The following is a 22,360-nucleotide window of genomic DNA, read 5'->3' as shown; positions in this document are numbered from 1 at the left end:
TTCAGTCCTGGCGTCAGTCGCTGGCGTTCCCGCGTTCCCAAACGGTGCCATTCCCAATCCCGACAGCGTCGCCCCCTCCACGCCACCCCCATCCCGTGCCACACACCGCCCGTATCCAACAAGTAGATATCTGCGCACCGCACACATGCAAATAATGACATAAATAAACATGCACACAGTCGCACAGATGCACTCCCTCAACGCCCTGAGCAAAGATGGATTGCCTGGGAGGGGCAGGGGGAGCGAGAGAGGCACATGGGGAAGTCGGGGGAAGTGGAGGGGGTGGGGGGGGGGCGAGGGAGAGAGGTACAGATGGAGGGAGGAGCTGGAGACAGGAGAGAGAAAATGTGTGTGTGTCTGCGTGTGTGTGTGTGTGAGTGTGTGTGGGTGTCGGGGGGGGTCTCTCCTGCACTGTCACACCTGCCGCTTTGCATTCCAACCTGTCTCTCCTAACTGGTCAGGCTCCAGGGGAGCAGAGAGGAACGGGCGACACCCCCCACCCCACTCCCACCCCATCCCCATCCCCATCCCCAGCGCCGCCCACTGAGCCCAGGAAGGACCACGTCACTGCAGCCTGGTGGGGGGTCAACTGCTTTATTGTGGTGCTGCAACATGGCTGTGACACGGAGTGGTGAGTGGGGGGGCGGGGGGCACGTCCCGCCGTCACACACGCCGAACACAACACACACCCCCGCATGTACGAAAGGGTAACATAAGGAGTACTGCACTTTACACATATGATGGACACATAAGCGGCTGAAAGGAGGCGTGTGTGCACGCACGCATGCACGCACACACAGTGAGGATGAACCCTGAAGAAAACACGTTTCATTGACCTTCCAGCTGACTGCTGATCAAACCGCAGGAACGCGCTGCGGTCGCCCGGAGTGGGCGGAGCCGGCACCCCGAGGTCACGTGACAGCGGCTGAAAGTTTGGAGGTGAAGGCCCCGATCAATGGCCTCGTTTACGTGACGGGTTCGAGCGGCGCTCACCAGAGCAGCCGCCATCCGTCCGTTTTCTTTTCTTTTTTTTTTGCGATCCATAAAAGTGGCGTATAACCTGCAGACCGGTTCTGTGAACAATTATCCTCCTTCTGGGTTAAAAGCAACTCTCCGGCGCGACCCGGCAGCTGGTTTCTCCAGGAATATGGCCACTCGCCCCCCTAGCCTTTGACCCCCGGGGTCGGAGTTGTGCCCGTCGGCAGGCCGATGGAGGCGAACGCATATAAATTGGCCGTGCGAGGGGCCACGGGAAGTGTGACTTGAGAAATAATCGCGGTCCGGCTGGTGCCGTCCGGGCCGCCGCTTTCGCCGTCGCTCGTCGGCCGCGGCGCCTCCTGCGGGAGGACCGGCCCGGCGCTATCGATCCTCTGCAAGCAGGCTCAGGCAAGTCGTCCTCGCCCGATCGCCGGCGCTTCACGACACCCGAGCCGAGCGGCCGCGCCGTCAAATATACGCAAGTCACCAGATCTCACAGGCGGAGCCAAAGCATCTGACAGAGGGATAAAACACTGCGGTAATAAGGCTACGTGCAAATAAAGCCGAGAACCAAGAACGATGTGGAAAAAAAGGGAGGGAAAAAATGGAGCGCCTCGATGGCGTCGCCGATATTCGTGTGAACGGACGAGCGAAAGCCCCGAACGGCCGCTTGTCCCTCGGCCGTCCCACGAGGCCGTGCGAAGGGGCGTCCGTCTCCGCAGGTACGTCCGTGCCCTCGGGATCACCTCAGCGAGGGCGAGGCAAGCAGCTGCAGGTGGGTGGGCTTCGAGGGCACCGGGGGCTTGGAGCGGCTGGGCACGTTGAAGTTCTTCATGAGGGCCGCCACTCGGCCCCGGGCCACGGCGGGCCCCCCCTCCTCCCCGTCGGGGTCCGGTCGGCAAGAGGCGGGGCCCAGGCGGAAATCTCGGCCTGCAACACGGCGGACAAAGGATGGGGGGGGGTGGTCAGTGATGAGCGTTTAACCGGACAAGACACGCAGGGCGGCGAGACGGGACACGCGAGGACGGACGTTCTCTCCTCGTTCTCGGTGGCATTTTCACCAGACAGCGGAGCTGGGGGGCGGGGGTTGGGGGGCACGACCCCTGCTGGAGATCTCATCTGCGCGCCGCAGCGGCCAAAGACGCAACATTACGCCGCGTTTCTCCCGCCTCTCCCCGATGTCGTTTTTTATCGCTCCGCCGCCACCGTCGCCGCAGCCTGTTTTTCGCTCCCTTTTCTCTCCTCCTTGGGTTCCCTTCCTTCCTGGGCTGCGCTCTGCCAAGCCGGAGGTCATTTGTGGAGGAAGTGGAGCAGGGACACAGCTGGGCGTAGTTGGTGCGTGCGTGCGTTTGTGTGTCGGGGGGAGGGGGGGATGCGCTGAGGGAGGAAGAGGACTGTGGGGTGTGGGGGGGGAGCGGAGGAGAGGAGAGGACGCTGGGAATGGAGAGGGCCGGAGGGACCGTGGCGGAGCGCAGACACCAGAAGGCTCAAGGAGCCGCGTATTTTTAGTCCTTCCCCGGGGGACGCAGATGTGAGCGCACACACACCCCGCTCCTTCACACTCGGCTGCTCTCCCCCGAACCCACCTCCGCCCGGACACACACATGGATGCACGCGCACGCGCGGACGGACGGACGCGCTCGCACGCACTCACGCACGCGCAGGTATTCCCGGACGCAAATTCGTCCCGAAGCGCTCGCGATCGCGACGGCTTTGCGGCGCCGCTCTCGTCCCCGGTGCCGCGCGCCGCGCCGCTCCCCTCCCTCCTGCCTCCCCCTCCCTTCCAGTGCCCCCTGACCTGTGGTTCCTGTGTTAATGTCCTCTCGCCGCGCTGCGTGGGTCTGCACTTCTCCTCTGGCGCTGATTGTCTCGCTGTGTTGTGTGGTCGCCACGGAAACCCTGGACAGGCTCCAGTGACGGGCAGACACACACACGCGCGCACACGCACACACGCGCGCACACACACACACGCGCGCGCACGGGGTCTGAGGCTTTCGGCGCCTGCCGTTTAAAGCTGCGGGCTCTGGCGAGAGCATGAGCAGAATGCTAAATGGCCCGGTGTGTGTGCGTGCACGCGGGCCACTAATTTTGTGTGTTTATGTGGAACGGCGTGCCGATAAACACGAGAGGAAGAACTTTCCGTCCGCTCTCCTCCCTCGGATTCCGTGTTTCGGCTCCCTGGTCGGATCTTCGCAGGAAGGGAAGCGAATCCCGGGCCTCCTGCAGCGGAGCGAGACGCACACGTCGGCTCGGGTCCCGCTTCCCGCGACACGCTCCGCTCGGCCTTCCTCCGCACCATCGAACCCAGCGCGTGTGTCCCAGCACGCTCTTAGGCCTCCCTTTTCAGCTGGACAGTTGTCCCACACACACACACACAGAGCAACTTTTCAAAACACCTTTTGACATCTAATCTGCACTGACTTTTCATTATTGCCATCATTAATAAATTAACTCATTTAAATAACATTTTTCTACACGACACCTGCGCTCCCCACATATGTTGAATTTTTTGCCCATTTGTACAGTTAATACTGCAGTAACTGATAGGTACTGGAGCGGTAGGTGGGACTCGAACCCGGGTGCAATTCGGAGGTGACACCTCTGACCGCTACGCTACCTGCTGCGCTCAGGCAGCACAAAAAAAAATGTCGTGTGCGTCGCTGGTGTCGTTCGAACGTTAAGTCGCCAAAAGCCCAAAGTGGAAGTGACCAAACAAAAGTGTCTGTCCCTTTAAAGATCCCCGCCTTTGCTGAGCCGGGGGGGTGTGGGGGGGCACGGCGGGGCAGAGGGCAGAATTCCGGAGCGGCACGTCTGTGCAGTGATCCAGGCCAGGAGAGCGGGGTCGGCAGGGGGTGGGGGTGGAGGTGGGGGTGGCAGGCAGGAGGTGGGGGGGGATTGCAAGGCCAGGGGAGGGGAGGGGAGGGGAGGGGGGAGGGGGATGTGGGGGGGCGCCGCGCTTTGTGGCGGCCAGAGGCCCTGTCACTTATCAGCTCTGGCCGCACGTCGCCCGAGGCCAGAGACGGGACGCGACGCCGGAACGCGTGTCCTTCCTCGTGAAGGTGAAGAGCGGCCAGAACCACGCGGTCAGCAGCAACTGGCGGCCCTCGTGCGCCCATGACCCCCCCCTCCGCCCCGGCGATCACCTGGTACTGCGCGCGCCGCCCGGCCCACGCCCACCGGCGCGCCTCTGCTCGCGCCGCAGCCGGCCACGCGACACACACACAACCCACGGCTCTCACGCACGGTGGAACCCACCCCTGCTTGCCGCGGACGCCGGGCATCGCCGGGCGACTTCCGGCGTCCAACGCGTTTCTGTACGGACGCCGCCCCGGGCACCTTGCGGTTTTTGTTCCATCCGGAGGTAGACAAAGGAACGCGGCGAGACCTTTCCTCGGTGCTGCCGCACAGGCGGCGAGCGGCCAGCAGGGGGAGCGCCGAGGCTCGGGAGCGTCAGCGCTGCCGCCAAATGCGCGCCGCGGAAGTACCTTCTGGCCGCCCGTTGCTGCACTTCCACATCACACCTGCGCGGCGGCCGAGGATCCCCGCGGACCGGACGCCGCTTCGAAGAGCGGCGTCGCACCTTAGTGCTCATCATCTCGGCCGAACCCACGCTTTCCGACGAGCTCCTTATCTACTCGCCGCATTCATGAGTTTCGCACCGCGGTAACAGGCCGTGGTGCGTAACCCCACAGCCAGCGAAACGCATTTTTATTTGCTTCTGCAAAATCCGGTCGAAGAAAACATCGCATTTCACGCGTCCTGCAGTGTTTTCCAAATCTGGCTCCCGCTTAATCTGACGCGGCAAATCTGAACTTCCGCTCGTCACAAATCACGGTAGTTATTGCGCTCGATAAGTGTCTCGGTGTGTTGGCACACGCAGGAGGGCAGCGGCGGCCTTTCGGGCCGAAGAAACGAGTCAGACGCAGCACTTAATCCGGGACAGGAGAAAGACATAAATCTGCGCTCTGCCGGGAAAATCGCTTCGTTGCGGGAAAAACGCGTCGAGTCTCGAAGAGCAGGTCGAGGGCCTTCCCTTATTTCGTTTGGAAAACGGCTCCTGCGGAACTACGAGCTTCCTCCAGTGATGTCACTGCGCCGTGTGGAAACCACACACACCGCACCTTCCATCTGTTCTTCTATCTGGCGCTTTTCACCAAAGCAAATTACGATGTTATATACCTGCAATTATTTACTCATTAAGGGGGGGCAGGGGGTTTGGACAGAGCCTGGTGTGTGGTGGGTCTGGGGTTCAAGTCCTGCTTTTGGGTGCCCTGCACTGGAGTGACATCCCGTCCTGGGTGTGACCGCTCCCCTTCTGTGTTGCCGGGTTAGGCTCCGGTTCACCGTGACCCCACTCAGGACAAGTGGCTGTAGAGATTGTGTGTGTATTTACTCATTTATACAGCTGGGTAATTTTACTGAAGCAATTCAGGGTAAGTACCTTGCTCAAGGGTACTACAGCTGGAGGTGGGATTCAAACCTACAACCTTTGGTTCCGAAGGCAGAGAATCGAATCGCTGAGCTACCAATTTCTAGCACCACTATTTTCACAAATTCAATAATTTTTTTTTAATGATATCCAGACCGTCTCCTCATGTTTTAAAACGAGGCCGTGACGCTTATTCAGATAATTTTTTTCTGTGCCCATAAACTGAGGAAGATCATCAGTGAGATGAAATGTTTCATTTAGCTGATGCTTTTCTCCAAAGCAACTTACAGTGCTAGTCTCCTTACAATTATTTACCAATTTATATAACTGGGTAATTACCTTGCTCAAGTGTACTATAGCTGGAGGTGGGATTCCAACCTGCAACCTTTGGGTACCAAGCTAGGAGCTGGAATCACTGCGCTACCAGCTGTCCAGTCCATTACAGCAGCAACAGCTCCCATGACCATTTTTACTGCGTGAATATGAGTCAAAGACATTTCCAGCGGCACAAATTCCCGCTAAAAAGAAGAGCCTCCTTCCCACGGCGTGCGGCTGCACACCTGTGAGTGCCCAGTGTTCGTTTCCAGCAGGAGCCACGGTGGGGCGCAGTGCTCCATACTCACCCCGGTCCACTAGAGGGCGCTCCGCCTGACTTGCCGCGCGCTGCCAAAACATTGCAAAGTTCTCAGATGGTTGTCAGCTGTTTTGCCTCACCATAAGCTGGAGAAAACCCCTCTAATCCTCTCCTACACCGACAAACCGATGCCTGATCCGGCATAATCGGTCAAGGAACGCAGCTGAAGTAAAGTGTGCAGTTTCCGATGCATTTGGCACTGAAATGACTCCCAGCGCGCCAGATCCACGTGGATTATGAAATCCAGGATCGGCGAAGGGACATCGGACCCCGAAATAGACGGGGAAAAACCCCTGGGTTCCGAACTAATAACCTGTGAAAGCAAACGACACCAAGCGGCGAACTCAACTTCGGAGTTCACTCGGGGACTGGCGCAAGGGTGCGAGCAGTGCCAAGCACACCTGGTCACATGGAGAAAAATAAGTGCAACAACAGCAGCGAGGCGGCGGACTGCAGCAGTTCGCCGCCACGCTGCCGTCGTCTCCGTTCATCTCCGTTTGGGGCCAGCGAAGAGGCGGTCAAGTGGACCCCATACTTGGGTCACAGCAGCATCTCTCCTCCGCTGGTTTCACGTCATCGTCGTCGCTCCCTATCGGCCAAGAAAGCAGTCGACATTTCCGTGTCTCCACCGAGGTCTCCGACTTCCCTTCCACACTTCGCGCCGCTCTTTTCTACAGCAACTATGTCACCTTCTTAATCTCGCTTTGTATTTACGTTCCCGTTACACGGCTGTAAACGGAGCAAGAGGGCTGGAACACGAAAAAAAAAATTCCGGCACATAGTTTCAACGCCAAGATTGTCATCAGCTCGATGTCTTTTTATATCTGCATTTACCCATTTAGCTGAGTGTCGAGTTACTTAGCTGAGTAATTTTACCAGAGCAGTTTAGAGTAGGTGCCTCCCTCATGGGTACTACAACTCAAGGTGGGATTTGAACCAATGATCCTTGGGTCTAACGGCAGCAGTTCCAACCCTTGTGCTGCCAGCTGTCATGTTTCAGACTAGTTCGTCCTCATCTGCAAAAACAAGGCATGCAGTAATCCTCACACACACACACACACACACACACACACACTACTGTAAAACTTTCCAAGTTTACTCCTTCCCTCATTCTAGTCGAACCCGGGGATCGCAGGGGAAAGATGTCCTGTTAGCCGTGAGAGCTGTGAACTTCCAGAAGAAGTGCTCGCCTGCTCTTCGCATGAAACTCTCAGTAATTGCGTCGACTGCGCTAAGTACTTTACCTCGTTTACCTGGTGTGTGAGTTTTCTCAAAGGGCTGGTTGTGCCACACTCTTATGTAATGTTACACTGTTAGAGCCTGAAGGATTGCTACATCACAGGAAACAAACAAAAACACACAGTAATCTCCGAAACAGGACAACAAAGGTGGGGTTCAAAGAGGCCTCATTGAGCCACCTGATGAGGAAAGGAAAGGAAAGGAAAGTGTCCAGGAGGACAGAGTCGAGGACCTCAGTTGCAGCGTCTATTTTGGATCCATGTGCTGGAAGTGTTGGACACCACAGCTTCATTAGCCAATATTACCATTCATGCTGGGAAAGATGGAGCTGTCAGCCTGAGGGAGACACAGGGGATGCAGGGACACACAGATGTAGGGTCGCTGGGACACAGGGACGCAGGGATGTGGGTATGCTGGGATGCAGGGACACACAGATGCTGGGATGCAGGGAGACAGACACAGGGACACATGGATGCTGGGACACAAGGATGCAGGGAGACAGACACAGTGACACATGGATGCTGGGACACACAGACACAGGGGCACAAGGATGCAGGGACACACAGATGCAGGGACGCACAGATGTAGGGATGCAGGGACACACAGACGCAGGGACACATGGATGCTGGGACACACAGACATAGGGGCACAAGGATGCAGGGACACACAGGCACAGGGACACATGGATCCTGGGACACACGGACGCTGGCATGCTGCTCTCTCACCTTTCACCCTGCGGTGATCCAGCGAGTCCTGAGGACACAGTTTGCCTCTCATGACTACTGGACCGAGATGCCTCTCCTGTGAGTCCAGCAGGTCCCACTTGGCTGTGACAGATGTCTTGCTCACATTCCTGAGTTGCGGCCCTTTGGACGGACCCAGGGCTTTCGGGGGGTCCGCGATACCACCTGAATCGATCACCTTTTCCGCGTCCTTCTGCAAGAGGAGAAGAATCTGTGAGACCAGTCCGCTGTTTACTACGCCGTAAATACAGAAACAAAAACGTTATCAAATCAAATACATACAGAGCTGCTTGAAAGTATCGGAAGCCCTTGTGTCCTTTTGTTTTACCACAAAATGGTTAATGAGAATCGGTCTTTCTCATGCGACATAATAGCTATGATACATACATAATACACATAATGAGCTTTCTCTTATGATATTATGTATCATAATCTATCACATAATAATAATAATAATAATAAGAAGAAGAAGATTCAAAACAGCGCTGTATTTCCTCTTTTACCCCCTTTTACCCCCTCTACGCCTTCTCTGCACTACACCCAAGTACAAATATTACATTTTTGCACAGGTACCATCAAACAATATCCTTTTCTCCTCAATGAACTAATGATGATGATGATGAATAAAAAGAATATAGGAATACAGGGTAACTTGTGTCAGCAGTGAGTGTGTGCTGTTAGAAGCCAGTGGTCACGTGTTCTCCTTCCTGCTGGACGCCATGGTTGCGTGCAGGGGCGTAGCTGGGAATTCTGCTCCTCGCCCCCCCCCCCAAGGACTACAGCCCTGTCTGCACCCCCTCCTTATAAATAAAACACGATAATTGGTGCCGGAATTGTTGTGGTCTCTCGTCATCCTCACCGTGGCACACGCTGAAAGAACGGCCGTCTCTTTTCATTCGGCCCACTGTGTAAGTTTCTGTCCGAATGAACACGGGTGGGCTGCAGATGAGCCCCCGCCACACCCCCCGGCCCACAGCTGGCGCCCATATCCCCTCGGGATGTTTAGCTCCCTCCGAGATTTGCTCAAATATCTTTAGAAAAGCTGCAATCTGCATCCCGGCACCGCGCCGCAAACACTGTGACGCACCGGCACGTGGGGGTACGCGCTCGCCAAAATCACCGCGCTTGCATATTTGTGCGATAAAGCTCACGCACACGAGTGTGTGTGTTTTCCTTGCAGCGTAAGGCCTTCATCGGTACGCAAGCGTGCTCCAGAACACCGACCCCAGGTGACGTATCGCCAAAACGGCCGCAAGGAGAGCGCCCGCAAAGTGCTCCCGGAGACGGCTGGCCCGAGGGTGGGGGGGATCCGTGTCCCTCTGTGTGTGTGTGTGTGTGGGGGGGGGGGGGGCAACACGTCTCCTCCCGAAAGAAATCTCAGACACTTTAAACAGTTTAGGCAGTCGGCGCTGTGAATAACACGGGAGCTAATGATTCACTTCCGCCGTCACCTTGCCGCTGTAATCTGGAGGAATGACATCCCACTGTTTGACAGGGAGGAAAAACAAGCTCCTACTGCCACCCACCATGGACCGAGGGGGGGGGGCATGTTAACACAAGGCAGGTCAGCTTCAGTGTGCGATGCAGACTAAACACACGAGGCCAAAGGGTGAAATATTTTGAGCCGCAGACGACGGCGCAGAGCTACTAATGAGGCGTCTGCAGCCGAGAGCCGAGTAGAACATGCAGAGCAGGGGCGCTTGAGAGTCTCCAGCGGTTTAGACTGCAGCTCTAAGAACTGGAACCGCAGCAAAGCGGACGACAAAACTGCCGCTTCTGCAAACATACCTCGCAGCGTCACCATTTTTAACGTAACGGTTAATGTCGAACCCTTGGACCCAAAGGCTGCAGGTTCGAATCCCACCTCCAGCTGTAGTGCCCTTGAGCAAGGTACTTACCCTTAATTGCACCAGTAAAATTACCCAGCTGTATGAACGTGTAAATAATTGTAGGGACCATAATGTTGAAGTCACTTCGGAGAAAAGTGTCACATAAATGAAAAAATGTAAATGTGAAAATTCCAGAATGCAACATAATACAGACGGTCCCCGAGTTGCGATGGTCCGACTTACGATTTGTCGACTTTACGACGGTGCGATAGCGATACACATTCAGCAGAAACCGTACTTCGAATTTTTATTATTTCCTGGACAAGCGATACGCGGTACGATACCCACTCGTGATGCTGGGCAGCGGCAGCGATCCGCACCTCCCAGTCTGTCACGCGGTCGCTAGCGTTTACAACCGAGACTCTACAGTGTTCTGTTTCTACAGCGTTTCTTTGGATACCCCCCGTACCTACGTTGTGTTTTGCGCATCCATCATGTGTACGAAACGCCCATCTGTGTCTCCTGCTACCGGTGAGAAGAAGAAGAGGAGGACAGTGACTCTCGAGGAAAAACTCGAGATAATTGCCCAACACGAAGGCGACGGGCCGTAATGGCCATCGCGCGTGAACTTGGACTTTCGCAATCGACCATATGGACCATCTTAAAGGATAAGAAGCGATGATGTTCGGTAGGTTAGGTGTATTAAATGCATTTTCGACCGACGACATTTTTGACTTACGATGGGTTTATCGGAACGTAACCTCATCGTGAGTCGGGAACCGTGTCTCTCTCTCTCTCTATATATATATATAAAAAAGACATAGTGTTGCTTGAAAGTATGTGAAGCCTATTTTATTTGAAAATTCCAGAATGCGACATAATACTGCATGTGTTGCTAAGAAGTTACTGAGAACCAAAGGATGAAAGAAAACTGTTTTGACATTTCCTGTGTCCAACAGCATTGGCTAAGAACGCTTTTTCTCAATTTTGCTCTTCTATCCGTAGACAGGAAACTCAAAGGAAAGAGTATAAAGGTGCTCTTACCACAGGTGACAGCGGCCGCTGTTCTTTCTCCAGCACCTGGAGGAGAGGAAACAGAAACGAAGAGGAAAGGTATGTTGGATCACAGACACATTTCGGATTACAGACACCTGTGAGAAAAGGGCCAGAGGGTAGTGCGGTGCCTTTGGACCCGAAGGGTGCAGGTTTGAATCCCACATCCAGCTGTAGTACCCTTGAGAAAAGTATTTACATTTATGCTGGTCTCTAAAGTCATTTACAGTTTTAATCTATTTACTCATTGGGGTAATTTTACCAGAGTAATTCTAAGAATTTCAGGGTAAGGACCTTGCTCAAGGAGGGATTTGACCTTGTGACCTTTGTGTCCAAAGGCAGTAGTTCTAACCAGTACACTAGTATCCCTAGTGCTACAGACATAGTAAAATTACCCGGTGTATGAATACGTAAATAACTGTAGGGAGGTTAAAATTGTAATTCACTTTGGAGAAACATGTCAGATAAATAATCGAATGTAACTGACCTGGAGGGGGTGCAAGTGAGGGCCTGACCTCAAGTCCTCTGTGTTCTCCTGCAACAGAACATCACCTCGGTTCAATGGACTCAATGGGCTCGGTGCTTTTTTGTGTTCCAGGTCACCACTGTTGCATTTTTACACTTTGCTTTCCGTTCACTATGTGAGCAGGGTAAGTTACCCACATCCCATTAGTGCTGCACGGAGGCTAAAGCTGGAGGACTTTGGTACTTATTTGAAAGACCCGAGAGAAACCGGTTCTGAAAAAGTGCTCTGCTCTTTCAGCCAAAATGAGCTCAGTACTATAATATCTCAAAAAGCGAAAGAGAGAAAATCGCTGTACAATACCGTATTACATAACGTAATCCACCTCACGTTGTGGGTGATCATGGACACAACAAAGTGAAATGTCACATAAGCTTAAAAATATGAACAAAAAAAGAGCAAAAAAAATGTTATGTCAAACGAAAGAAGTACAGCAAATTGCTTTACCTTGTTCAACTTTAAAAATTAACCACATTTCAGGGTTTTTTTTTTTCATTAATTCAGTTCAGTTCTGTTTTCCGAGGATCTCTGAAGCAGCAGTCGTTCTCTGTGCTCTGTTTCCTCATCTCTGTTATTAACGTGTTATTTACCTGTGGATACACACGCCATCTTGCTCACGCAGCACAGAACGTGTGCGACCACCGAGCGCGTGTCATGGCTGGGATAAACGCGGTCCTGCAGAGCTGTGCGGCCGAGCTCATCGCCGAGCCGACGTGCTTGCGGCACACGTTAGGTTGTCATGACAACCCCGCAAATGTTTTTTGCCAAAGGTTACAAGGCAACGGCGACCCCTCGTCTCTGTCGGACACACACACACGCGCACACACACACAAGAGTTGCAATCCAACCCTCAGCTTGCTCGATGACAGCATCTGGGGTGGGAGAAAGCGAAGTGAAATGCCTGCGCGTTCTCATCTCGCACCTGCGACCCACAGGATGCGGTTAATGCCAAAACACAGCTGCAAACCCAGGTGTTACGCACAGCATCCTCACACACGTGCACGCACATATGAACAGTCTACACACTCGCACTGACACACCCGGTACTGTACATTTTTACATTTTTCGCACGCGTCTCTCCAAAGCGATTCATAGTTATTTACCCATTTATTCAGCTGGGTAATTTTTACTGTAGTAATTTACATTTACATGTATTCATTTAGGAGACATTTTTCTCCAAAGCGACAAACATCTCATTAAAAATACAATGTGTTCATTACATTAGCAGGAGGAGACACTTAGATGCAGACGTGTGATTCTTAAGTGCACTTAATTTCTTCCCACCATATGAACCAATGTTCATCACACGAGTAGCTGCATAAATCTTTATCACAGTATCCACGATTCCTAATCACATTCATAACATTTACATTACTTTACATGAGTAGCTGAGTAAAATTTAGGGTAAGTACCTTGCTCAAAGGTACGACAGCTGGAGGAGGGATTCAAACCTGCAACCTTCGGGTTGAAACGCAACAGCTCTAACCGCTACGCTTCCAGTTTTCCCAGTACATTGTAGTGCATGGGGGCAGGGAGCGGGGGGGGGGGTGTCACGGTAACAAAAAGGAATGTGGGGGCTAAGAAAAGGCATGAGGTGAACAAGGAATGAGCAAAATGGATAGAGTTTAGCGGGGGCCTGTGGAGGTCTAGGAATGTGAAGGGCTGGATTTGGTGTTGGGGGAGACCCACACACACACACACACACACACACACACACACACACGCACACACTCGTACTCACATAAGCATGTTCGTATTTGTGTTTCGCTCTACCTTTTCTCTAACTGCACTAAATTATCACCTCAAAAAGAGACAAATTAAAAAAAATCTGAAAATCAAGTTTCTGCTCTGGAAGTTTTGCAGAAGGTGACAAGCAAACGGGGACATTCCCCAGACGGGGACACACTCAGTCGCACTGAGACTCACCCTGAAGCTGAGCTCGATCCCGTCCCGTGTGCCCGGCGGGAGGTTCTCCCTCCCGGTCCGAACGGGTTCTGTCAGCATCCTGTTGACCGAGTTGCTCCTGAGACTCTCTGACGGCACCCTGGAAAAGTCCAATTTGACACGGGGTGAAATGGGGACATTTTCAGTTTCGAATGGCTCCGCACCCCCCGGGTACGAAAGGGTTCGCGTTCGTGCGTCTCGCTGCTGCTGTCGACGCTTCGTACCACATGTTGCTGCGAGGACTCGATGGCTTCTTCTCCCCGAAACCGGAGCGGGGGCCTCTGGAGGAGTCCAGCTCGTCCAGCTCTCCGATCACAGAGACATGGACGTCTCCATCCCGGCCTAGAAGCCAGCTCACATTCTTACTGAGGACTGGAGGGACACAGAGACACAATTTCGTACTGAGGATCACGGTGAGAAACATGGTTCTTTTCACATCTGCGATGAAAGCAGAAACAAACAGAAATGGGACATTTTATACAGCGGAACAGACTGAAGAAGATCTCAACATTTATCTGACGTTTTTTTTCCCCCAAAGTGACTCACAGTTATTTACACATTTATACACGTGGGCAGTTTTACCGGAGCAATTTAGGGTAAGTACCTTGCTCACGAGTACTACAGCCAGCGGTGAGATTCAAACCTGCAACCTTTGGGGGGGTCCAAGGGCAGCAGCACTAGCCACTATGCCACCAGCTGCCCCAAAAAGGATGCTTCATAAAGGGTTGTATCTAGAGCAGCTGGTTACAAGTGCTGCTTTTCGACCCCAAAGGTTGCAGGTTCAAATTCCACTTCTGGATGTCCTACCCTGGAGTGAGGTACTTACTTTAAACTACTGCGGTAAAATTACCCAGCTGAATGAATGGGTAAATAACTGTAAGCTGCTTTATTCTTTCATTTTACGTCCCGCAAAGAGTAAACATAAGTTCCGGAAGAAAAGTCACACCGGACGTCTTTTCGGTTGCTGAAAGGAAACCGGTTCGACGAGGAAAAAATTCTAAAAATGCTTTTTTTCTTTTACACGGACGTTATGAAAAGAGCGCAGAAATGCTATGTGATGCGAAAATTCCCCAGGACAAGATGGATATCAGAAGCCAACATCATCACGGCCTTCCCGCGCGCACCAAATGAAAGTGTCGGCAGATCTCGGCCGTTGCCTTCGAAATCGGGACAAGCCAAGTCCGTCGCTCGAGTTACAATCCTCGTCCGCATCCTGCTTTCTCAGCCCGTGCGCTCCGTGAAGAAGCGGCGTCGTTTCGCACTCGGCTCGCGCTGTCCGACAACAGAGCTGCCGAATAGGTCGTCCCTGCTTGCGTGGATTAGGACGCGGTAAAATAAGTGTCTCATGAGCGAAAAGCCACTCGGCCACAGAACGCAAACTCGCTTTCCAAGGCTGAATGCAGCACAAAGGCAGCGTGTGCCACTGTAATAGCGGGGTAAAACAGCGCTGTCTGTGCTTTTTGTAACAATCAGCTGGTTCGGGACTCTGCCGGGTGTCTCGGATCTTTGCGTATTAAATATAAAGCTCCGGTGCTTTTCTATTTAGCGTAACCCTCGACCGCTCGCGTACTCGGCCGGCGGGAGACAAAGCTGCGATTGCACCGACGGCGTATGGACAGTTCGGCCTGAACCGATCCCTCGGCGCCACGCTGGAGCGCGTCGGCCTTAACGCCGTCTTCTGAGCGTGTCATCGCAACAGTCGCGCTAATTGAATAAACGAACGCGCTATTTTTACAGTGTGTGCCATTGTCTCCGTTTGACCTCTTTGCAGCACGTGAGGCGAAAGCCGGTGTGACGCCATTCGGTCCGGTGACCACTGGAATGTGATGACGCTACGGAATGGCAGATGACACGTGTTTGTCTCACAATCCGGGCTGCGCCGCGTTCCGATCTCCACTTTTATACAACCATCGACGGTAGTGACGCGTAACCGAGCTTATAGTTAGGCCGATGTTTCTCAAAACAGCAGAACAAATAAATGAATAAATATTAGCGTAAATGAATGCATAAAATGCGACCTTGTCCAGCTTTCCGTGCCCAACAAACTTAATTGATACCCGGCTATTTTAAAATGCCAGGGCTGGACGTTACTGCTGATATATCGGGCGAAGAATCAAAATCGTGTTTCCACCAATCGTGTTTCAGCAGCAAAAACTTTGCTCTGAGGATGTCATGTTTAATCATTTTTGATAAGACATCATTGCTGAATAATAGATAAACCTTTATGTAGCTATTTGTCTAATGTACACTGGTTTATACCGTGGTATGTGACAAATTGACTCTACTGTAGTAGAATCACGCATCTGCATCCAAATCCCTCTTTCCATTGATTTAATACACTTTTTGTATTTTTGGAGAAAAGTGCCTGCTAGTAAATGTAAATGTGAAAGTTATTTGCTATGAACCATATGCTTTAGAATGACAATAAACAACTTGAAAAACTATTGGTAAATGAAGCATTTAATGTTTCAGAAATTTTAAACTTGATCAAGTCAGATTCGTCCCAGAAAGATGTTTGTGGTGACAGCCTTTCTGAGAATTACATTAACAGATCTTGAGCAAAGTGTTTTGCATTTAATTATTTAACTAATGCTTTTCTCCAAAGTGACTTACAATTATTTATCCGTTGATAGAGCTGGGGAATTTTTCACTGGAGTGAATCAGGGTAAGTACCTTGGTCAACAGCAGACTTGTGACCTTTGGGTCAAACTGCAGCAGCTCTAACCAGTAAGCTACCAGCTGCCTTTTCTCATCTCATATTGTCCAGCATATTATTGGTAACTGGACATGAATACCAACATGAACATTTACATAGCTTCCATCTAGGTGCAATTAAAATATGTGCAATGAACATGGTCCAGAATAGTCCATCCATCCATCCATCCATCCATCCATCCATCAAATTTCAATAGCCTTACTTGTCCTGAGCAGGGTCGTGGTAAAACTGAGCCTCTCCTGGAAGCATTGGGCACAAGGCTAAGGGGGATATACCCTGGATGGGGCGCCACTTTATCGCAGGGTTGGTCCAGAATAGTTTTTAGTATATTTTATGAAGCCAGAGCAGCATTCGTACGTCTGTGTTATTAAAGCAATTTTACGGTCTGGGACAAGCTGTCTGGGACTAGTGCTCATCGATACTGATTAACTGACTTAATATACTATTCGGTTTATTCCGGGTTTGGAGCCATAAACAGTGATATTTGTACATGTGGACTACAGAACCCTGCGGCCCCTTGAATGACAACTGGAAAGACAAAAACAAACGGTTTTTTTCAAAATAACTCGAATTCTCAGCAATCCAGAGCTGAAGATGAGCAACATTAAGGCAGATCCTCCCTGAACAAAGCCCTGCTTCAAGGTCGCCGGCTTCTGTCCGTTATTTGCTGTGAAGTTTGGGATAATGCTGAGGATACTGGTAACCGCTTTACCCGCTTTACAATGGAGACTGAAAAGTGCCAGAGTTTCAAATCACTACAGCTGCCCTCCCCACGTACAAATAAGATAAATTACAGAGAAGCACATGCACGGAAAACACATGCAAATGAAACGTCCTGCAGAAATAGCTACGGTTTTCTCGGCCGGATCTGCTGCGGTGCTCAGGTGGTGGAAAACTAGAGCTTTTGAGACTTGCCGCTGTTCCATAATTGGGGTCACGAAGCTCCTCCCCTGCCCATGTCACCTCCTCGAGGACCCGAGCTGCCGCTCCTTGCCGATGGCAGCGAACAAAGAGCTGAAATATTGCAGGGGCTGCTGTCTTTAGAGGTCCAGCCACAATCTCGGAAGAAAGGAAACCGGCCTCTTCGGCGATGCCGGGGAGCGTGTTGAAACTGGTCTGACAGGGTCGGCCCGGGGCGAACCGTGTGAATCTGACTCCTGGGCGACACTCCTGAGGACGCCTTCCCGAGGATCAGTTCTACAAAAATATTCCACATATTTCCGCGAACTCGCCTTTCCGGTGTTTCTGCCCCAGGTGGATGATTCGATCGAAACCGTGTCCGGGACCGTGCGGTATCGGTCAAGAATTTTGCGTCGTGTTTCCATGACGCGCAACGTAACCTTTCTCTGCCCTAATTCCGGGACTGTCTGAACGCTTCTTTTGCTCTTTGGCCTCCTCTTGACTCCATGGCTGCTAATCCTCCAGCTGCCTGTGCACCACTGCAGGAAATTATGACCTTTATGTTCATGGTCAGTGCCCAAATTACAGCCTCAGAGGTGCAGCGGGAGGAACCCACAAACCTGCTGCACTAATTGCCAGTTATGAGGCTTTTCAAGGGACCAGCCTGGTTTCTATCAGACCAGGGTTCCTTTGGTCTCAGAGGGGGGGACAATTCAACCACTGCTTCGTTTCTGTAGCAACGGCAGCCCAGTTTCACCGCGCGGGACGGTTTGGCCACGTGACGTCAGCGCCGGTCCTGCCGAACACACTTTGAAAAGTTTTACGAAAAATTCAGCTCCCGCACGTCCCCATCCTTGGCATCCCGCCGCATTGTTACGGGAAGCTGAAGACGTGCCGCTCTCGCTTCCCGCTCCTGCGGGACGCGAGGCTCTTCGCAAGGAAACTCCATTCATCGTTGCTCAAAAGAAGTCAAAGGAAACCCTGACGCAAACTTCAAATCACAACATCCTCCGCGTCACGCCAACGACGCGGCAACTCGGAATCGGCTTCGCAGCGATAACAGGCGCCTTTCGAACTGCGGGATCCTCGAAATCACGCCCATCGCAAAGAACCCGAAGACTGAAAGGCCTCGAGTCGGTAACTCGGCGCTCGCCGAGCTGGAAGTCTGTCGCTCATTAGCCGCGGGTGCCGTTACGCTGGGCTCGTTCGGAATGAACACTGTGGCTTCTGACACGGGACTATTGACCCCCGAGAACAGCTGCAGTGGCCCAATACGGACAGAACTCTCTCTGTCTCTCCACAAAATGTCGCACTGGCCACACGGTCGAGAATAGGCGCATTGTTCCGACGCGGCAGAGAAGAGACTCCATCCCGACCCGGTGCACGTGTGAGCCCACGTGGGTGCCGAGCGACATCGAGTCATCGTGCCACAGCAGAGCTTTTGCTGTTGTTTGCCATGCGGTCATGCGGGGCTCCCTGGTGAGGCCTTTTGGGTTTTACTGCCTGGCTGGATGCCACCGAGGAGCAGCAGTGTGCCAGTAGCAAGAATAACAAACTTCTCACAGCCAGTAGGAAAAAAGTGGAGAGGTGGGATTCTAGCAGGACAGAAAGCATTTCTTCGAAGCGGTTTCAGTGTGGCCCCAACCCGCCCCATAATACATTATCTGACACTTCTCCAAAGCAACTTACAATTATTTACCCATTTGTACAGCTGGGTCATTTTACCAGAGCAATTTAGGGTAAGTACCTTACTCAAGGGTACCACAGCTAGAAGTGGGATTCAAACCTGTGACCTTTTGGGTCCAAATGCTGCAGCTCTAACCACTGCGCTCCCAGATGTCCCCCTGTGTCTCCCTTCTGATTACTGGCCTTCAGGACGACATCTCATCAAGGTTTCACGTGGGCTGCGCTTCACTTTACTTCGCTCCGCACACACAAACATGTATACACTTATACACATTCCGCACGTGCCTCGGCAACAAGCTCGCCCAAACACAGCCGTGAAGCTGCCCTATCATCGTGGAGGAGACTCCGGACTTGAGATGGCAGCTGGTAGCAGGGGCCAGCTGGGAGTCCAGACTCTTGCCTCCGGCTGTAGTACCTTTGAGCAAGGTACTTACCCTAAATTGCTCTGGTAAAATTACCCAGCTGTGCAAATGGGTAAATAATTGTAAGTAGCTTTGGAGAAGAGCGTCAGCTAAATGTAAGCGCAGCGTCTCTGGCCAAAGCCGAAGTGCTTGGGCTGCTTAGTTCTGACGCTGGTGAGCGGGGCGGCTGCTCGCTGCAAAACCCGACACTGTTTTTCATCAGCAGATGCTGATCGGGCTTCGTGCCACTTCACATTACTCATGCTTGAGGCCCATTTCCTTTACATAGCTGTTAACCCTCAGAATTACAGGTGACCTTTAAAGCCATGCAGACGTTTCCTGCTACGAGAGTTCTCTTCCGTGGGTTTTGCAGTATCGGAGCTGCTCCCCAAGAGTGCACCGACACACCGCGAGGAGCGTGTGTCCCGCAGGCCTCCTGCACGTGAATAGTGAGCGTCGGCAGCTTTAAGAGCGAGGCCGGGTCGTGAAATAAAGCTGCCCGCGTTTAACCGATTCCTCGTGTTTCTGGGTCGGTTCGTTAAGCACACGGAGGGTTGATAGCCACTGATCAACTGCACAAGTGTGACCGCGATCAGCCGGTGCGGCTCCCCAGGAGGAACGCGTCACAGCACCGAGATCCCAAAGATGTTACCGGGACTCCGCCTCGAACGCGACACAGCGGATATTCAACACACAGCATGGTGACTATTTATAATACATGCTGATTTTAAAAAACGAAAACGAAAGAGCTGGTGTACGATTCCACAGAAATGTTTGCAGAGGAAACCTGTTTGGTTACAGTACATCTAGCCCACTTTGGAAAAGTGTCTTCTCACGACATTTGGTCTTTTCTGGATGCCTCTCCACTTTTCTACAACTCCTTAAAGGGTGTGTGATTCACCGGTCAGGACTGTGGGTTCAACAATCGAACCAAGAGCTAATGTCCAATATGGGCAGTACGGTATGTCCTAATGCGAACATCGTTTATACACATGTACCATGTTCTGGGGACAGCCGGTAGCGAAGTGGTTAGAGCTGCTGCCTTTGGACCCAAAGGTTCAAATCTCATGTCCAGCTGTAGTCCCCTTGAGCAAGGTACTTATCCTAAACTGCTCGGGTAAAATTCCCCAGCTGTATAAACTGGTAAATAACGGTAAGGAGCTTAATACTGTAACTCTCTTTGGAGAAAGGTGTCAAATAAACGGCTCAGTGTGATGCAAGTTTGAGTTTCTTCTAAAGCACAACTTGAACTTTTCGCCGAGACGTGTTGGGCGGCTGCCGCTGGACTCAACAAAGGGAGTAAAAAGGAAGCCAGAACTGCAGCTCCGGAGCGTGGGACACGAGCGGGCTCGATGGGACCGTGGACAGGGGTGGTGATGGTGACACGGGGTGCCGTGGTGTGCGCCGTACCTTTCTTAGGCTTCGGTCTGAGGGCCAAAGTGGCCTCTTTCTCCAGCCGCTCCTCTCGCTCCTTCCAGCGGCGCACTTGCTCCTGCCGCATCTTGAGGAAGAGGATCTTCTTCTGCTCCTCGTTCAGGGCGTCCAGGACGTCCGGGTCCACGTACATGTCCTGCAGGATCTGCTGCAGCATGCTGACGGTGTTGTGGGGGGGCTTTTACCGCTTCCGAGGGGGAGAGGCGACCAGAGGAGCAAAGTCCCGCAGAGAGGCCGCTCGGCACAAACGGTCCTTCTACCGCTGCTCCGTTGCCCTGGCGATCACCCCTGCCGCACACACCCCACGAGAAGGCATCCAGCGCGCTGAGGCAGGAAACAAAGAATCACACACTTACCACATCACCTTATTTTAAATCCTCCTCTTTGTTCCTCTTTAATACACTTTTTGGACACTTTAGGGAAAAGCACCACAGATTTACTGCCACGCGCACAGATACGCCGCTTTGACACGCTTTGCTCTCTAGGCCCGGGACCGAAATCCAAAGGAACAAGGATCCGATTCGGGAGCAAAGCAGCACCTTTTCCAAACACACACCCTTTTCTGTCCCCCGTCTCGTCCTCCCTTCCTCCCACCGGAGAGGCTCCGCAGTTCCAAAAGTAAACACCGATGCCTTTCGCCACGTTTCATATGTGGTTTACTGTGCAGCTTTCCGGCCGAGGAAACATCAACGATATCCTCACTTGGCCTCCTAACACACATGCACATACACACACACACACACACACACACACACGCACGCACACATGAGAGTTTCCAGAACTTTATTAGCAACGGCGGGAAGCAGAACGGAGGCAGTGACAAAAGCAGCGAGGGAACGGCAGAGGTGCTGCAAGACTTACCGTAGTGAAAGTGTCAGCACGGAGAGCTGCCTGCGCTCGGATTCAGGAAAGTCTGTGTGTGTGTGTGTGTGTGTGTGTGTGAGTGAGAGAGAGATTGAGAGAGAGAGAGAGAGAGAGAGAGAGAGAGAGCGAGAGAGAGAGGAGGGGGACACAGTAAGGAAAGAAGACAAAGAAGTGTAAAAAATGGGCTGTACTCACAGCAGGGTGTGGAGGGTCTGCAGTGGGAGTCGATCGGCCGCTGAGTCCAAGTGTGGATGTGTCCTCGTGCCTTTGTATATGACTGGTGACATCACAGCATTCCATCCCCCCCACCCCCACCACCACTCTCTGTCTCTTTCTCTCTCTCGCTCACTAACTCTCTCTCCCACACACACACACACACACTGCTCTCCCTCTCCTTAAAACAATGAAGGGGTGCTCAGGAAGCAGCGCACAGCGCACTGCCGGCATCCTGTTGCGCTGCAGGGCCGAGCAAGAGGAGGGGAAGCGGACGGGGAAGGAGGGACGAGCGGCTCTTCGGTGACGGCGGACGTGCCGAAAGTAAACGGTGCGAGGGTGTAAAGAAACACGAAAACGCAACGCACGAGAGCTGTGGCCGGGCCTCATGTGTGGCCTGCTGCCTGGGTCCAGTGTGCTGTGGCGCTGCACCTTGGCGCTGCGCCGCGCTCTTTCTGCACATCACACTTTTCCCGGCTGTTGAGCTCTGTGCTGCACCTCTTGGCCACACTGCCTGTGGCACCACTGCTTTTCCATGAAGTGCCGGATGCCCCCCCCCCCCCACTGCTGGATCCCGTCCTTCACGCTGCACCGCTCCACTTTCCGTCACTGCGCTGAACCGCACTGCACTGTTCTTATTACCCACAGTGCACTGGAGCTCCTCCTACACACTGCACCGCTGTAAAAACACAACCCAGCTGTATAAATGGGTAAATAACTGTAGTACATTAACACTGTGAGTCACTTTTGGAGAAAAGCGACAGATAAATGAAT

At 52.6% G+C, this 22,360-nt stretch overlaps 1 protein-coding gene across 3 annotated transcripts; it reads right to left on the bottom strand.

Moving 5' to 3' along the window:
- Positions 1 to 583: 583 nt before the first annotated feature.
- LOC108934143 (SH2 domain-containing protein 4A) lies at positions 584 to 21,673 on the bottom strand. 3 transcript variants are annotated; one of them, XM_029251598.1, is made up of 8 exons: positions 21,569 to 21,673; positions 20,486 to 20,833; positions 13,597 to 13,744; positions 13,355 to 13,472; positions 11,393 to 11,440; positions 10,897 to 10,932; positions 8,006 to 8,216; positions 584 to 1,908 (listed from the first exon to the last, which is right to left on the bottom strand). In XM_029251598.1, exons 2-8 carry the CDS (start codon positions 20,664 to 20,666, stop codon positions 1,721 to 1,723), a joined length of 930 nt encoding a protein of 309 aa, XP_029107431.1. In that variant the 5' UTR covers positions 20,667 to 20,833; positions 21,569 to 21,673; the 3' UTR covers positions 584 to 1,720. The 3 variants fall into 3 exon arrangements, with proteins under 3 accessions (XP_029107431.1, XP_029107432.1, XP_029107433.1); XM_029251599.1 differs by lacking the exon at positions 21,569 to 21,673 and adding an exon at positions 21,371 to 21,449; XM_029251600.1 differs by lacking the exon at positions 11,393 to 11,440.
- Positions 21,674 to 22,360: the final 687 nt, after the last annotated feature.

This window comes from Scleropages formosus, chromosome 4 (assembly GCF_900964775.1).
Source record: "Scleropages formosus chromosome 4, fSclFor1.1, whole genome shotgun sequence".
Classification (NCBI taxonomy): Eukaryota; Metazoa; Chordata; class Actinopteri; order Osteoglossiformes; family Osteoglossidae; genus Scleropages; species Scleropages formosus.
This window is presented reverse-complemented; position numbering and strand designations above follow the sequence as displayed.

Bases quoted from the DNA above. Each gene is read 5' to 3' on its own strand.
- LOC108934143 (XM_029251598.1), bottom strand. From the start codon at position 20,666: ATGCTGCAGCAGATCCTGCAGGACATGTACGTGGACCCGGACGTCCTG. The intron at 13,473-13,596 runs GTACGAAGCGTC...GGACTTTTCCAG, and splicing joins AGTCCTCGCAGCAACATGTG to GGTGCCGTCAGAGAGTCTCA. The intron at 1,909-8,005 runs GTGAGAGAGCAG...GCCGTGTTGCAG, and splicing joins GGATCACCGCAGGGTGAAAG to GCCGAGATTTCCGCCTGGGC.